The sequence below is a fragment of the Rhinichthys klamathensis genome, unplaced genomic scaffold (genome assembly GCF_029890125.1).
Source record: "Rhinichthys klamathensis goyatoka isolate OS25496 unplaced genomic scaffold, OSU_Roscu_1.1 h1tg000329l_1, whole genome shotgun sequence".
NCBI lineage: Eukaryota > Metazoa > Chordata > Actinopteri > Cypriniformes > Leuciscidae > Rhinichthys > Rhinichthys klamathensis.
In genome coordinates this window covers 549,101-567,561 of record NW_026606844.1, presented here as the reverse complement: position 1 = coordinate 567,561, position 18,461 = coordinate 549,101, and the positions used below count along the sequence as shown (strand labels likewise).

Genomic DNA, 18,461 nt, shown 5'->3' with positions numbered 1-18,461 from the left:
GAAAAGATTTAGAAAAATTTGCAACAAAGAAAAGTGCGTATAAAACGTCAAATGAAGACGTATTTAAGATTTAAATTTGTGACATTGAGCATGTGATCTTCATACAAAAGGTCAGAAGATGTCCTTGCTTCCATTGAAACAAAATATGCTATTTGGATCATTCTCAATTGTTGGTTATACATGATCATTAGTTTTTACACAAACTAGTTTGAGTTCTGCTGTCATACCAAAGACATTCTTAAATTTCTTCTTGAGTTTTCACTCAAATAGTTATTCTGATTAAATAATTTGGAATGAAAAATTTGGAATGAAAAAAAGCAAAATAGAAGCATTTCTCAGATTTTTGGACTCTAAGTCATTTATGAAAACCGCAACATATGTATGCTGCATATTTCTGCTGATTTTTTCATATGCCAAATATCACCAGCACAGAACAACGATTATCAAATTAAAAAGAAAATGTTTAAAGTTCCACACCAGTCCTAATATGGAGTAAAAGAGCTCTGCATGTACTGTATATAATTATTCTTTTGTTAGGAATTCGACAACATTTCCTCCTCACACTTCAGCTCGTTGTTGAATTAATCCTCCATTCTTTGTGTTTTGCTTATTCGGTGTTGGAGGTGAGATCATAGAGACACACTGGTGAACAGGAGAGGCTGGTGCACTGACAGTTTGCCAGTCTTTCCTGCTGCAGAAAGCTGAGCTATAAAAGCCCTCTCCCCCTCAGCTGGAGCCCATTCTTGCTCTGAAGTCTCACAGTGGGGAAAGCAGGGATGAAGCGACTCTTCACGGCTACTTTTGCACTCTTTGTGCTGTCTGCCTTTGACCAGGCAGACTCCTCAGCCTATGACAAGATAGTTGCCCATAGTCGTATTCGAGCAAAGAAAGAAGGGTAAGAGTTATTCATTTGATGTATTCAATTGTTATATTATAAATAGCATATATCATTTAAATATATTTCAATTAAGAATAACTTTCATAATTCATTTTTTTTTTTTTTTATTCAAATGTATTTTAAATATTTTACATATGGTTATTATTTTACATACTCTTACATTGCTGTTGTTATTATTACTGTATATTTGTATAACTGAAGATTTATTTGTCTTTGTGAAACACATATGCAAACTGTGTGAAAATATTTATATTATTATTATTATTTTGTGTAACCAAATCTTGTCAGGTTGATTGTCATACTAAATAATATTATTGACTTACAAAATATAAAAATTATTTGAAATTATCTATTTGAAATCTGTTGCACTTGTGGGTCCAATTCTCACTATGAACTAGTTGCTTATTAGCATGCATATTACTAGGATATTGGCTGTTTATTAGCACTTATAAAGCACATATTAATGCCTATTCTCCGTGACCATATTCTACATCCTTTAATCCTACCCAATACATAAACTGAACAACTACCTTGGTAACTATTAATAAGCAGTAATTAGGATTTATTGAGTTTATTATTAAAGTTCTCAATAGTTAGTTAATAGGGGCGGCAGTGGCTCAGTGGTTCATGTAGGTTGTCTACAAACCAGAAGGTTGGTGGTTCAATCCCCGGTTCCACCTTGACCAAGTGTCGAGGTGTCCATGAGCAAGACACTAAGCGCTATATAAATGCAGTCCATTTACCATTTAGTGAGAATTGGACCCTAATCTAAAGTGTGACCTCCCAGCTTTACTCATTCCATCCTGTCTTACCTTTACCTCTCTGCAGACCAAATGTGTGCGCTCTCCAGCAAGTCGTGGGGACAAAGAAGAAATACTTCAGCACTTGCCGTAATTGGTACCAAGGGGCCATCTGTGGAAAAAAAGCGTAAGTGTGATGGTTTATGATTTCTGGAGGCTATTACAAATCCTGTCTCTTTGACAGAAACTGGAAAGTTCCAACTGCTCCAAAGGTGAAAGGTTGCTGTCCCAACTGGTAAGAGTGTGTGAAGACTTCCAAGTTACATTCACAGATGAATTCCTACTGAAGCTGAGCTCCAAATGCAGCCTAATAGTTGAATTTACAATGCTTCCTATCCAAATGACTTTTTAAAATACATAAATAGACAGCAACAGTAGATTTATAGTTCAACATGGCTGCCAAAACAAAGACAAAGAATTGCTCTACAGCTACAAACCAAATTCCATGTGTTTCTACGGCACAAACCACCGGAGAGCTGCAGAACCTTAATTGGTATAAAATGGTGAGACCCACTGACGTTGTCAGGACATGCCATCAATGATTAAAGAAAGCAGTAGAGCTCGCCTGGAGTGCTTGGCTTGTGTTGAAACACCTTTCTTTAAATTTCTGTCCTAGGGCGAAAATACACAGCTGTCTACAAAGTGGAAATGTCAGCAGGCTCTTTTGTTTTTTAAGAAGCTCTTTGGCAAAACTAAGTGAACTTAATGATGTGTGAAATGTAAAACAACAACAGCAAAAAAAGATTTCAACATCTAGATCAACAATATACCATAAGATGAGCAGCAATGTCCTACTGTGAAGGCTCCAGTAATGACGTTGTGGTTTCTGGAGGCCAACATGGTCAACCACAACCGTTGATTCATGTAGAGTATGTTATGCCTCCGGTTTCTTTTCCTTTTTCTGTGGTTGGAAAAGAGTGGAACAACAACATAAAGAGTTTTCCTGGGCCTCTCATATGTGACCAAACAGCACCGATGTGAACTAACCTCCAGTGGTTTCAAACTTCCTTTAGTTGCAAAGCCAGACTTGCCTGAGATATTCTCTAGATTTTCTGCTTATCTTGCAGTTTTGTATATCGAAAAGCCAGGAACTGTTCTGCTCTGGGGATTTTCTCTGCTCTCAGCAGACCATTACATAGCGGTCTGGCAATCTTTGTAAATATCTGGTTTAGTGTGCTTAGCTTCCATAACTGAGATGAGAATGACAGTCTTAGATCTCCTTCAAAGATTGGTGAAAAAAAAAGTTATATCACTGATGGTTGGAGAAGTTGGAGAATTTTCCATTTTGTAGTGTTTTCATTCAAGTCATTGGTTTGATGTTCTAGTACAAAGCTTATCTCTATATATTTTTTTTAGAAATCTCCACCATCTGATGGTTTTAGCTCCATCCTAATGGTTTGAACATATTCATAATGTTGTGGATCCTTTGAACTGGTGACTCACAAGGGAGAACTTAATTTCAATTGGAAAATTTGACCTTCTCCCCGATGATTCATGTGGATGCATTCCCTCAGCATGTCTGGTCAACAGGAGTCATGTTTTCCTCCCGTTTTGGGGAGAGATGCTTTAGAAGCTCATGTTCTAGTGAGGCTCTAATGATCTCATCAGCTATCCTTTCCCTGCACTTCACTTCTATAGAAGACGTGGAGCCCAGCCATGAGCCAAAACTATTCCTTCTGGATCCTCATACGGCGGTCACATAGAGGACAGCTTTGAAATCCCCATTAGTTTCTTAGTCTCGTGATTGCCCAATCTAAGGGACTTGTCAGTTTCCACTCTTCCACAGAACTCACCACTGACTGTCAGTTCTCATTTGGTGATTTGCAGGCTGTTTTATCTTTCTGCGGAATTCAGCAACATGGAACCATTTTGCTGGTGTGGAGATTTCCATGTGCACTAACCTTGACTAGTGTTTCTCTCTGAATCTCCACCACTGCTGGAGTTTGTTTATTATCAGCAGCTTTGAGAACTTCTCAAGGGATTGTAACACTCCAGGGGTGTTTTCTCAGAGGACCTTATAAAAAACCTATTTCCCATTAACAGCTATTTATTAACTCTACAATATGGCTGCTGTATAGTTGGTATAATTAGCTTAGGTGAGTTTTATTGAACCCATTATTCATATTAAGAGCCTGTTATAATGCAAATGAACTTGCAACTGGTTAAACGCACAGTAAAGGGAATGGGGAAAAAAATTTTGATGCACAAAAATACCTTGGTCTGTCAGAAGATGTTTATGGTGGCATTTGAAATTATAATTCAAGTTCTGAAGTACAACAATGAATTCCTTCTTTTACATGATGCTTAGTAAAATAGTTGTATTTAAAAGCACATATGTATAGATATATATTCAGACGGTTTAATAGTTATATTTTTTGTTTCTTAATGCTACAGAGCAAAATGACTTCTCATCCATGAGATTCCATTTGTGTGGTCATGGAAACATATTTACAAGCTTGGTTTGAAGGTTTAAAGGCCGTTTTCATTGAAAACAGAAAAACCAGAATGCAACCTCCATTATGGAAAACTGCTGATTCGACATTTCCTTCCCATTGTACATTGTAACTTCCAAACCAAGGGTTTTCACTGGGTTATAAATTTACTTTAAAGGCTTCCTGGATCCAAAAAATACCCCTCAGCTTTACTAAACCACCAAGTTGGTCTCAGCGCTTGGCTTCAGGGCACTTTAAGTATTAATGCAATGCTATGACAACATAATGATAGTGGAATAAGGCACAAACCTCGGGACCACATAGCATGTTTATTTACAAAGACAGTTAATGGTTGCCATATGGAAAGACTGTCTGTCCAATACCATGAACTGTGTTATCATTAAAACCAGGATTGCTTGTAACGACGTGAGAATGGCATCCAGGAAGAAGAAAAAAATGAATTTGAGCATGTACATTACCGGTATTTTATTTTTTCAAGTGGCACCAAATGTCTGGGCTTCAATATTCACTTAACACATGTTCTTCTGGATTTATGTATTCCCTCCCTTTGTCCAGGACCGTGTTGTATGAGTGTTGCCCAGGTTACATGAAGTTGGACGGCTTGAGAGGCTGTCCTGCAGGTTGGTTGATTTCGTAATAGTTACTTACTGACCAGTCTGACATTGGAATGTCATAAAAGTCTGGTTATATTGTCAATAAAATACAAATTTACAATGATAAGTATGCTAAGTGTGATTGATATATAGTTTGAATGCTATAATGTAGGAAACAATTTTTATTAGGCTGCAATCTTGCGGCTAATCTGAGTCACTTTCCTTGCAGTTGCTCCCATTGACAACGTTTATGGCACCCTCGGCCTGGTCAAAGCCAAAAATACCCAGGAATACTCTGCTATATCCAAGCTACGAGAAGAGATTGAAGGTTCCGGGTCGTACACCTTCTTCGCACCCAGTAATGATGCATGGGATCTTTTGGATACGGTATCATCACGTTCCTTCTATATTCAGCACAAACTTGGAAATTGAGTAATTCCTTGACTGTTTTGCATTGGCTTCCTCTCTGTTCTATAGGAGGTGAGGAATGCTCTGGTGAGCAATGTTAATATCGAGCTGTACAATGCTCTGCACTACCACATGGTCAACAAACGCCTTCTCACCAAAGACCTCAAGAACGGAATGACCGCAACCTCCATGTACAACGACTTGAGCCTGCTCATCAATCATTACTCCAATGGGGTAATTTGATATCTTGAGAAATGGAGGGTTATGTTTCAGGTTACTTTCTTCTTTGTGAGGGACTTAATTTACACATGGTTCTTGTTCAGGTTGTCACAGTGAACTGTGCCAGGATCATTCACGGCAACCAGGTGGCCACCAACGGAGTGGTCCACGTCATTGACCGCGTCATCACAGCTGTTGGCAACACCATTCAGGATATAATCGAAGTCGACGATGAACTAAGCACTTTGAGTGTAAGTGTTAAGGAAACTTGGAGCTGTGTAGTTCATGAACCAAACTGTGTTAACCAAACCACACACAACCCAATTAACCAAAAGTTGTTTATGCTCCGTTTCTTTTCCAGACTGTGGCTACTGAATCCGGTTTGATTGAGAAGCTGGGTCAGCCGGGACACTTCACCCTGTTCGCCCCCACCAACGATGCCTTTGAAAATCTGGATAGAGAGGTTATGGACAGGCTTATGAAAGACAAGGTTTCCCTCCAAGGTAAACCCAAGACGTAAAGCCCACATGATTTCCCATTGCACTATTCTCAAATGGAGTGCTTTAAGTTGTCGAAGGGACACGTTAAATCCCATATTGATGGCAGACTTGGCACAAAGAAAGGCTTTATTCTTATTTAATGAGACAAAGATGCAGGAAATCAAGGATCTGGCAGTTCCCTCGTGCCGTGTTTGTTGATATGAGTCAACTGAGTGGGGCCAAGGATTATTTTGCCCCCTTTCAAACCAGATGGGCCTGCTGCACCCTGAGCTGTAGAACTGGAATTCTCAGACAGTTGGCAAACAGTGCCATAACAATACTTATAGGACTATTTTGAGAATTAGACAGGGTTACAGTTGAGCCACTTGGAGAAGAAATCATATCTGAAGGTTCTCGGCAGCAGAACTGAAGTTTATGGGTACGTCTTACAGTATTTTCAGAATACTGTGGTTGATGTTTGCTTTGGAGTTGCATTAACTTTCCCAGTGATCATGTAATAGAATGACATAATACCCCACTCTCATGAATATAAGGTTTGTCAGAAATGCCCTAAGGCTTACGTTAACTGCTTGAGTGAAAACTAAAATAAAACTAATATTATGGCCAAATCTTTTGTGCCAAGCGGAAAGACATTTGATCTGCTACTTAAGCAATTTTCATTGAGGGAAGCCATGGAAATGAAAAAGAAAAACTCCTAGCTTTACCTAGATACTGATGCATTGTACAGTTAACCATTGAATGCATATAATTCCAACACATTTAACACAATGAACAATACAGTGAGATGATAGCCAGCTTGAACATATGCACCTATTTGGCTCCAGTGGTTCATGTTTTCCAGAGTGATGCGGAATACATTTTGTAACCATTAAAGCGATAATGTTCATTGTAAGGGCCAAAGGAGAAAGATCTAAGACCTTCTGAAAAGAGCATAATCCTTGTCTTGCCAGAGACCTATTAGACAGGAAACAGCTGTTAGCTTTACGATCGAGTGAAAAATGGTGGCGATGGGATCTCAGCCCTCTTATTAGTCCCTAGACTTTTGACTTGAGACTCGCTCTATTTCCAGTCAAATGGTTTGTTGCTGCTGAGAGATTCACTCGGAGTGGACCCAAAGGCTCCCAAGGCTCCCCAGGATCCCTTTTGGGAACTAATTGGAGATGAAATGACATAATGGATTGCATGCATATCTACATAATCTATATATTAAATCACAGAATTTAAATAGTCTTTGACAAATATTAAAGGTCATGCAATCAAAGTCCATGTTGGAGCTACTGTGTCTATATGCTAGTGTAAGCCTAGCAGATATTGCATTTTAAATTTACAACCATTCTCTCAGGAAAACTGTGCTTGGCAAGTGATTTCATGTACATTCATTTAAAGCAAATACTGTGTTAAATCACTGTGCAAAATTGTCATTTAGCATGTTTGTATGAAGCATTTTCAAACAGACTCATTTCCATTTGTGATTTTTACCTGATGTGGTATGTTCTAAACACCAAAAAAATATATTATATCATTTTTCCATGATTTCCTCACATCTCAAGAGGCGTGTAAGAGGAATAACAGATGTGCTTGGATGACAGAGACTGATGTTTCTTCTCTTCCAGCTCTCCTCAACTACCATCTGTTGAACTCAGTTCAGTGCTCTGAGGCCATCATGGCCGGCACGTCTCATGAGACCCTGGAGGGCAGCAATATTGAAATTGGCTGCGATGGCGATAGCCTTACAGTCAATGGCATAAAGATGGTACTCAAGAAGGACATTGTCACCAGCAATGGAGTCATCCACCTCATCGATCAAGTCCTCATGCCCGACTCTGGTAAGCTTATCCTATCTGTCTCTTTTATCTTTTTTTCCTGAGAGTGCAGAAATGACTGAAATAGCCTTTAAATGCTGTGATTTTTGCTTTTTTTAAAGCTAAACAGGTTATGGAGCTGGTTGGACAGTCTCAGAGCACCTACGGTGACATGTTGACAGAGCTAGGCTTGTCTGCAGCCATGAGACCCCAGGCTGAGTACACGCTCCTGGCTCCACTCAACGCAGCCTTCAACGGTGAGCAAATACATGTCAATCTCCCTCTCCCTCTGTTTAACTAACTTCCATAGTCTCTTTGCCTTTACTCAGCTGCTTGTTTCTTCTCTGTCATTGTCTGTTTTAATTCTACCTTAGCAAGACCTCTGTTCTTTCAATTGCTTATGTGCCTTGCCTTTGTTAACTTCTGCTGTCCCATAACTATAACTTTGATTCTTCGCGGGATAGCAGGTGTAAAAACATATGATTTAGTCAATGCCTGTTTATGGAAAATGGCAGCTTCTGTTAATCTATGGGCCTCATCGGGCTTCCAGCACTGAAAAGATGTTGAAAGAAAGAGAAGATGAAAACTTCTGATATCCCACCTCCCATACAGAGCGTTTCAGACCTCACAGGAGGACCTCGCTGGATCTTTCACCTCATCATCACATGTTTGTAGTTCATTTGTGGCTAATGACATGTGAACATATTCATCACATTATATTTACAGGGGTAAATCGTTCCTTTTACTAGGCTGCATGGGGGAAAGGGACAGTGCCTGCGGTTACAATAACAGAAAGTCCTGTCTGGGAATGCACATTCTACAAACTGCTCACCACGAAAGGCTGGCCAAGTCTTAACATGTTGCAGTTTGAAATATATAATATTTTAATGGTACAGCCTCTTTGGTTATGTTTTAATGTAGAAGATGTTAATTGGTCTTTTTAATCGTTCTAAATCCGAGTTGCGTTATATCATGTTATTGATTATGCAAATGTTATCACAAAACTTTTTTGTCATGATGGTAAACCAAACCAGGTGCAAATCATTTTTTTCCCTCTGCAATCCAGATGAGGTGATGTCCATGGACCAGAGCTTCCTGAAGATCATTCTGGAAAACCACATAATCAAGAACAAGGTTGTGCTGAGTCAGCTGTACAACGGTCAGCGCCTGGAAACACTCGCAGGGAAATTTCTCAGAGTCTTCGTCTACCGCACAGTCAGTTGTTTTATATGTCTTTGTTCTTGATTTTCTTATGATTTGGAATCTTCCATTTGGCAAAAAATATGCATATTATTTATATATTAATTAATCAACTAATTTATAAATTGTAATATATATGTCAGGAAAATATACGTGTATATTATATATACATTTCTCCAATGTACTAAAATAAAACAACTTTTTAAGGATGGATAAACACACCAATAGTTTTATGAAACGTAAAAAAATATTTTCATGTATTCGTTCTTGTTCTCCCTATGTGCTCGTATAACTGAACTGTATTCGAAATGTATTTTCTTACCTCTTTTAAACTAAATATTTTTACAACACATATTTACAATACATTTTAAAGCCAGGGGGATAAAAAAAGGATTTTTATTTTCACAGGTGTATGAATTTTTTATTTAAAAATTTTTTTTTACATTGACATTTATTGGCATTGTAATTTTTAAGTAATAGCTCAAATAGTTTCCATTAGTAGACTCAGAGGAAGTGAACTGTCTTGTAATATCTTACCTATGAAGGCAGTCTGCATTGAGAACGCCTGCTTCATCCGTGGAAGCAAAGAGGGAAGTAATGGTGCCCTCCATCTCATGAAGACCCTGATCACGGCACCAGAGTCCACCATGTACCAACTTCTGGTGAAAAACGGAGCATTCAAGTAAGAAAAAGTGAATTTTTATCAAGTCAAAGTGAAGATCGCTTTCTTGTCCTTGTGACTATCACTTCATTGCTGCAGGATCTTTTTGTCTCTGATGGAAGCAGCTGGTCTGACTGATATGCTCAAACAGGAAGGAGATTTCACACTCTTTGCCCCTACAGATGAGTCTTTTGCAGGGCTCAGTGAGAGAGACTTGTCTCTTTTGAAGAGTGAGTTCTTTCATACATGTCATTTTCAAGGCACACCACATCTAGAATTACTGTTTAGCTTTGTTTTATACAGGATTAATGAGATTAAAGATGAAAGACGGAGGATACAGGATATGACAGCGTCTCTTCTCTGTGATCAGGTGACGTTAACGCCCTCAGAGCCATTCTGCTCTATCACTTCAGTAACGGCGTCTTCATCGGTGGAGGCTTGGAGACTGGAGTCACTAACCTCCTCAAAACTCTCCAGGGCAGCAATTTGAAGGTGTTGTATGTAAGTATCAAGCACTCCTGCAGTCCAGCCTTGAAATTAATTTCAAGTCATAACATCTGTTATAGGAACACATGCAAGAACCTTCATCAGATTATATGATTCCGCTCTGTAATATAGAGTTTTATGGTGGGAATTTCCTGTGAGTAAAATTAAACCATGCTTTGTAGTAAACCACTTACCTTGATACAACCTCTGAATTTATTTGATATACGGAAGTATTAAACAGGTACAGAATGTTTTTTACAGGTTTTTTTAGTAACCTTAATATACATTTACATTGGGAAGGTCACATAAATCTTTGGTTAAATAAAATGTTGTTGTAAAGGTTATACTGTAAGAGTAAACAATGTCAAATAACATAAAAAGTCTAAATTAGCAGACAATATATTATTTAATATTACTAAATCTGAATACATTAGCTTAAACCAATGAAATAAAAAATAATATTCAGATCATTATTGCTCCTAAACATAACAAGAACCTGTATTACCATTCTTTACATTTATGTTTTTAAATTATTATTTTTTATATATATATATATATTAGTGTATTTCTATTTATTCATTTTTATACAGGTAGAGACATATATACATTAATATAATTTATTTGTTATACATTTCAGCACTTTTTGTCTGTTTGATCTTTGTTGTTATTGTACTTGTTTGTTAAAATTACATAATATAATAATATTTACTATGTATGTTTTATGATAACATTTATTTATTGAAAAATATATTGCAATTTACAGGCAAATCAGAGCATGCAGGTCAACACTGTGAAAGTTCCTGAGTCTGATTTAATGGCCACAAATGGAGTTGTTCACTTCGTCAGGACTCTTCTGTACCCTGAGGGTGAGAGATGAAATTGCAGTTACTGTGATGTTTTTTTTTTCTTTTCTTTCTTTTTTTGTGTGGAAATCATTTTCCAACTACTAAATGTCTGTTTTATTTTAAAAGATATACCTGTTGGTAGCCAGGAACTCCGTTCACTCCTGACAAGGATCATCCGATACATCCAGATTAAGGTATTGAATTGCAACATGCAACAAGCATGAAGTCGTTCACAGAAAGACCCATTTAGGGGCTCGTTTGCCCTGAGGATCTGGACTCGATTATGTGCAACCAAATTCAGCCTTCATGCCATAATATGATCTCACAAAACAGATGTCCAGTGGGATCCTAATGCCATCTTTTCTTTTTTTTACTTGTGTAATTTTACCGCCATGCCTTAAAAAGTGTAATAGACAGGATATTTTCATAAGTGAATTTCTGTGCCAACGTGTATTTTCTTTCCTTTGTAGTATGTTTCTGGATACAGATTTCAGGAGATCCCTCTGACATTTATGAGTATGTATATCAAAAATGGTTTTCATTTCAGTGTCTTTTTATCTGTTTTCTCAAAGATTCGATTTTCTTGAAATCTGACAATCATGTTTCACCCTTTTCCCTCTAGGAAGAGTCATCACAGGTAATTGACACCAATGAAACTCATTACTCACGAGAGAGCTAGATTATTACTCTGTGCTGCATGAAGATTGTTTGTTTAATGAGTACTGTGTTTCTTATTTATGCAGTTCCTGGTGATGTTACAAAAGTCACCAGAGTCATCCAGGGAGAGCCTACTATCACCAAGGTGACACGGGTTATTGAGGGTCAACCTACTTTCACTAAAGTCACCAGGGTAATCGAAGGACAGCCTTCCATGACTAAGGTTACGAGAGTCATCGAAAGTGATCCAGCTATGACCAAAGTCACCAGAGTCGTTAAAGGTAAACACCATTAAACACATCAATGATAGTTATTGCACATATCATTGCATTAAAGCTATTGTCATGTAAACAATGTTAAGTAATCGTACATTTATTGTGTAACACTTTAGTTTAGGGTCCAACTCTCACTATTAAGTGGTTGCTTATTAGCATGCATATTACTAGGATATTGGCTGTTTATTAGCACTTTTAAAGCACATGTTAATGCCTTATTCTGTATGACCATATTCTACATCCCTTAATCCTACCCAATACCTAAACATAACGACTACCTTAGTAACTATTTATAAGCCAAAATTAGGGGTTTATTGTGGCAAAAGTCATAGTTAATAGTGAGAATTGGACCCAAATCTAACGTGTGACCACTTATTGAAATTTCATTGAATGAAAAAGGATTTATACCAATTTTTGACTGATCCTCTGTTGTGCCATTTCTACCACAACCAACAATTTGTTGACTAATAAAGATCTTTCAAAAGTTACTTGGTGAGATAAATGTAAGTAAAGTAAATATATTTGTTGTAATCTTGTCAGTATTACAGTCAAATTTTGCTTATTTTTGTTACATTGTTTAAGTTTGCAAAAAGTGTTAGCAAAATGCTAGCTATGAAATGACCAGCCAAACATTGTATTCTTAAAATGTTTAAAATGTAATTTTCACCCCACACCGCTATTACACAATACAATACAACAATATAAGATGTGATGAAAATGTTCTGACGATTAAACAAATAACAGAATTCTCGTGTGATGCTTTGATTTTATAAGTCCACTGGGCCAAATGCACCCACAGTTAAATAAACGCCCTAATAACTATGAATGGCATCTCAATGTGTTGCCTTTTAGTCATACTCATACTCCAAATGTTTGGTCATTCTCCAAAGGACAAATGTGTGATAATGTGACATGGAATATGTCTATGAAAACCAACTGTGATATTTCCCAACAGTGCGTGTTGCTAAAGCCATGAACCCATCCTTTCCTGGACCTGGATTTCACAAGTATTGACACATGTTTAATGTTTTGTATCAACAGGTCCTGAATATTCAGTCACCAGCTCCTCCGATATGGAGCGTTATGGTAGTGTGACACTTTGAACCCTTTATTAGCATGCTAGCATCAGAGCTAACAGTTAACCTCATTTTGCCTTCCTTCCAAATCTTTTTTTCCTTAAAGTTTGTCCTATTCCAGGTTACAGAATACGATATCTTTCTATTGTGCTAAGGGTACTGGTAAAAGACAACTAAAATTTTTCATTTATTGTTTTTCCTTTTATACTCTTTTAGAATTAGCTATGCTACAAGCTGCGGAGTAAAGCCGACCCAGTCAACCACTGAACTCTACTCCCTTTTCCTTTTCTCTCTAGTTCTTCATGTATAATCAGATAAATGTCAGTATTATTCATCATTTCTTCTTCTTCTTTCACACTAGATTTCAGCGAGGACCCTGACAGCATCACTAGTTACATTCAAGGTGAGATTCTAACATTTGCAAAGGTATGTCAAGCTAAACTGTCCCAACATGGTTGACCTCTTTGTCTTTTGCTAATCTGTTTCCAGAGGGAAGAAGGGTGGCTGGAAGAAGGCCAGGTAAATAATTCACTAAACATCAGTTTGACACTTTGAGATTTTGTCATGCATATTGCACGCACGTCGATTGAACAAGCAATGTGCTACAAGCTTTGACCTCTCTTTTCATAATCTCAGGAATACCCCGGAGGAGAGTCTAGATCTAGACTGGACAGAGATTGCACAAGTTGAAAACAAGACCTGAAGAGTACTTCCTTCATTTACTTGCGCAGTGGTCCAGAACCTACCAGGTTGAAGTTGAGTTTAAGGCAAAAGAAAAACATACTCAATATTGATCATTCCTGTTTGTTCCAAAGATAATGGTGATTTTTGTTCAAGTACATTTGGTCCACATCATGGGGATACAACATTCCCAAAATGTGTATATAAATAAGCTCTCTCTCTCTTTTTGTTGTCAAGTATGGTCTGAAAAATCACAGTTTCACCTTCGTCATAAATAAATGATCATGTGTGATGTTACACAAAACAACATCTGATGCTTTCTGATGTTTTTGTTACATGATTTGGAAACATTTGTACAACCATGTATTACCGTTTGTATGAAACAACTCAAAAAATGGAAGCATTCATATACATGGTATAAGGAACAGTTAAAATGAACAAATGACTAAAACCAGCAGTATGAATTTATTTTTCTGGGGTACGGTTTACAGTTGCATGGACAATGATTTTATGGTGCTCATGTTTAGATGGTGTAAAATTTAAAATAAAAATAGAAATGATGTTGCAGTGTTTTGTTAGAAAATCTTGATTTTATTTCCATGTTCTTTTCATTGTGTGATAGAGGTTTGATTGTTCTTCCTTGGTGTTTTTGTATGTGTATGTAAGTGTGTCCATTTGCATAAACCGTGCACAAATGTGCTGATTTATGTTACCAGTCCAAGGTTAATTTGACAAACAGGTTTTGGCTACTTTCCATTTATTTTTCAATTTCCATAATAAACTCAACTTTTAGACATGGAATTGTGTGTCAGTTTTTGAAGTAACAAAATGTTAATATTATTTCATTATTTGTCATTATTTATTTTTTAATATTTTTTAAACGTTTTATATAAAAGTATAACAATAAAATATTAAATATTAATGAGGAAAATAATAGATAAATATTTTAAGCATTGAAGTGCCATCTTTGCCAAGTTTTACTCGAGAAAGAGAATATTTCTCATGTGGAAATATCTAGGATATATCTCAAATGTGAGTTGCAGGCTAAGAAAAAGACCACCATTTCCAGTATAATGATTCATATTTTAGCACAGAGAAAAATCTGCACAAAAAGTCCATATTTATATGTGTTTTATAAATTTCAATGTATTTGTGCATTCATAAACTTTTCCATTTAAGACATTTATTTGTCCTCTTTTTTTGTCTTCCCTCAGGAGATACACATTCATTCTTATTGCCTGAGTTCAAGCAGTCACTGTAATGAGGGATAAGTCAAGGCACATCTTTATTACAGAATTTGTTCCATAACTTCGTTTTAGCATGTCATACACTGACATTTTGTGTCAATATGGAATGTAGCGAACATGTTATCTAAAGAAAGTCTGAAAAAAAGAATCCATGTATGAGCTTATAGTTCAACTTTCTTCTTTAGCTGTTAAATAACTTTTTGAAAACACTCTGTTTTGTTTTATTGGTTAATGTAAGAAATGCTGGCTATGTAAGATAATGGGCAAAATGGTAATGTTTTTACTTTTACTAAATATTGTTATATTTTTAACTGTATAAAAAATATAATCATTCATACACAGTTTGGACCGGTCAAATGATCAAACTATATACATAATAGATTAACTAAATGCAAATGTAAACAGCCAACCCAACTAAGAAAGCAAAGGCTGTGAGCATTTTTTTCAGAACGCAAGACTAAACTTGCTGCTGCTCTTTTCTATATAGATGTGGAGGTCAAAGTGGGACATTTCAGACGGGGGCTAGTGGTGACATGCATCCCACTGAAGTTTGCATACAATGCAGCTGGATTGATTTGAGCTGATTCCAAGAACTACAGTCAGATACCAGCATGATGTTTCTGACAAGTGATTTTTGAGTCACTTCACTTCAGCTATTCTAATTATAAGAGCAGCAAAGCTTGTGATCATTTCCCAAGCTTTTGTTCCAGCATTTTATATATCCAAATGCTATATCACTATCTTTCATTAGCAGCAGGACCGTCGCTAGAGGGGAGAAAAGTGGTCACAATTCTCAGGGCCCCTGGCTTTGGGGGGAGGCCCCAGCTATTTTCACCGGAGAAGGCTCACAGCAACAACCTGCACTGGGGCCCCGGATCCCCTATAGCTACAGCCCTGAGTAGCATTTTTGTAAGAGCCCAGCCCTCAATAGCTTGTTCAGGCAAGAGGGGCATCGCAAAGAAGCGAGCTGGGAAACGGATTGTTCGGCACATTCTGGTGGGTTGCAACTCATACACTCCCTCTGAAACAATCTATCCGGATATTTGAAATGATACGAACGAATGAATAATACGAAATGAATGATATGAAAATTTGTTGTGTGTGATTGCTTTTTGAATCAGTGCATCTTCAGTTTGAGACTTACATGTACAATACAAGACAACTAAAAAAAGTATGGGAAAGGGTGTCACAATAGGGAAGAAAATGCTATTGCAACTTCCATTTCATGCCAACTTTAAATGATGTTTTATTAACAAAGTTCGGGAGGAGCACGTTCAGATAATTAAACCTAATTAAACACATGTGGAGCACATTTAGATAATCAAACCTAATTAAAAACGAGTGGTGCTTAATCAACGAGTTAAGCGCTGTGTGTATATATACAGCAAACTTACCTCCGTTCATTGACAGTTTAACAGCATCCCTCCACCACCCCATCTCCTCACTTATAGTCCTAATACTCTTACAACAACGGGGGGGGGGTACTCTGGGTTCGGGCAAAATTCCGAGCTCGGAGCCCTCCCCCCGGACAGCACGCCAAATACGCATAATCTTTACTCTGTTTAATTGATGTAAGTGTGAACTCGTGAAAATGTACGCGCATATGAGCATTATGAACACTTGTGACAGACATACACAGGTTCAGACACGCCTAAAGGTGCAAAAATCACAAGTACTAGACCTCTACATCTCAACAAAACAGGCACTAAACAAATTACTTCCAACCATTGCAATTATGTGACATGTCTGAAATGGGGAGTTATACTGAAGAGGAAGAACCATCGCTGGATTTATTAATACCCACTTAACTCAATTTGGATTATTAAAATACCGTACGGATGAAAATCCAGGCCTTGGTATTCATGGACTCCCTACATTGCAGATTTTATGAGTGGTTGAAATGGAATGCTGTATTTACTAATGATACAGTGTTGTACTTAACTTCCTTTTGCTTTCTTCCCTCCTCTTTTCTTTTCCTTTCTTTAATAGTGTGGTTGAATGGATCTTCATGATAGTGGAAAGAATTGTTTAAAACTAATGAATATAAAACCAACCGTTTTTACAATGTCTTCAGAAAATGGCAACTAAAAAAGGCATGACAACTAAATAGAAAGGAAACACAAGAAATACAAACACAAGGACAAAAAGATAACTAAACTGACCATAACTCTGAGATACACATGTTAGGTTTTCATGTTTTATGGGGACATTCCATAGGCATAATTATATTTTAGGGACGTGCACAGGAATTTTGAGGGGCAGTTACTCTGACCTGAAAAAAGGGCACCCCCAAAATTCTGCTAAGGGCCCTCTACCTGACCTGTGACGCCGTGAGCTATGTAAACCATTTGCCATTGCCACACAGTCACACCTGACACTTCAGTGCTCCCAATACAATCCTCCCTCCTTTAAACAAAACAGTCAAAGAATAAGTACAACAATATAGAACAGAATGAGGTTCAAACAAACAATATTTATTGAATAGAGTATTTTCTATTGAATGTTAAGATAACAAGTGAATATTAATGTAAACATAAATAAGAAGAAAATTATAAATTATAACCCTGAGCTTTGGCTTTTGGGATTAACTTTGGTTCTCTCTACAGCCTGCGTATTTTCGGCATCAGTATGATTTTTTATTTTTTTATTATGCATGTTGAAGCAATTCTTGATTTATGGTTATTATTTACTGAGGGATGTGCATCCATATTGACCAGTATGTCCAGCTAATCAACATTTTAAATTCAATATAGCCTACAAATCAATCGTCAATCAATGTCAAATTGTCAATACATTGCTTTCTATCTTGCATAATTAGTGTAGTTGTTTAGAGTTTTTAACTACACTGAGACTAGATAATCAGTGTCTTGTTTTATAATGTGTACTTTGATTGGGAGTGCCATCATTCACGTGCATGTATTGTACAGTATGTCTGGTCTTCACATATTTCTGCTTGAAAAATGCGCGTTTCATTTTGTGCACGCGCATATGAACGCACGATATGAACGCGGCGACGCGGTTATGTTTTCCGAGCTGCAGTAAACAAACACCGTTGCACTTTGTCGTTTATCAAAAACAAACGTAATTAATTTTTATTTTACGTATTTTACTCTCACTTTTGTCAGGCACAAAGTGATGAAAGAGATGCACTGCCTGGCCAGCTAGGTAGGTTAGCAAGACCAACTTTGCTAACATCAAACTTAGAGAGGAGAGAACACAAGTTTACCTGATTGTTGTTCCCGCAATTCGCTCTCATGGTTTTTTTCTTCTTCCTCTTTTCGTGACCAGAAGGATAGTTTCGCTTCATTTTGTCATGGATGTTGTACACATTAATTGACGCGCAATATGACATGGTATGGAGGCGGGGCCTTAAGTAATTTGTGGGGCCTTACGCAGAATACGCATCGGTCGCGTGTAGCGCTGCAGCCACGTAAACAGTTTGCCCTTCCCTTACTGACTTTCACTTTCGGTGCCCGAATGGAAGTGAATGAGGCTTTGCGAATTTTTTTTTTTTTTTTGTTATCTAGGCCTACGTGAAATTCTGCATCCATTGTACGATTTTTTTTTTTTCTCGGAAGGGCAACCTGAGTGGAGAAGGGCATATGGGCAGTTGCCCGGGCAACCTGAGCAACCCCCCTGTGCACGTCCCTGCTGCACAAA

General features: G+C 37.4%; 1 protein-coding gene across 2 annotated transcripts; it reads left to right on the top strand.

The window, feature by feature from the left end:
• The first annotated feature begins 711 nt into the window (after positions 1–711).
• postnb (periostin, osteoblast specific factor b) lies at positions 712–14,351 on the top strand. Of its 2 annotated transcripts, XM_056271950.1 has the most exons (22): positions 712–895; positions 1,727–1,825; positions 4,707–4,771; positions 4,974–5,131; positions 5,222–5,386; positions 5,476–5,622; positions 5,733–5,874; positions 7,485–7,697; positions 7,796–7,930; positions 8,740–8,888; positions 9,419–9,555; positions 9,634–9,764; positions 9,905–10,035; positions 10,784–10,886; positions 10,992–11,059; positions 11,336–11,381; positions 11,488–11,502; positions 11,609–11,803; positions 12,839–12,883; positions 13,235–13,276; positions 13,363–13,392; positions 13,510–14,351. In XM_056271950.1, exons 1-22 carry the CDS (start codon positions 777–779, stop codon positions 13,530–13,532), a joined length of 2,358 nt encoding a protein of 785 aa, XP_056127925.1. In that variant the 5' UTR covers positions 712–776; the 3' UTR covers positions 13,533–14,351. The 2 variants fall into 2 exon arrangements, with proteins under 2 accessions (XP_056127925.1, XP_056127926.1); XM_056271951.1 differs by lacking the exon at positions 12,839–12,883.
• Positions 14,352–18,461: the final 4,110 nt, after the last annotated feature.

Coding starts and splice junctions, on each gene's coding strand:
- postnb (XM_056271950.1), top strand. CDS start 777: ATGAAGCGACTCTTCACGGCTACTTTTGCACTCTTTGTGCTGTCTGCC. Junction 1,826..4,706: donor GCCATCTGTGGAAAAAAAGC/GTAAGTGTGATG, acceptor CCCTTTGTCCAG/GACCGTGTTGTATGAGTGTT. Junction 7,698..7,795: donor AGTCCTCATGCCCGACTCTG/GTAAGCTTATCC, acceptor CTTTTTTTAAAG/CTAAACAGGTTATGGAGCTG.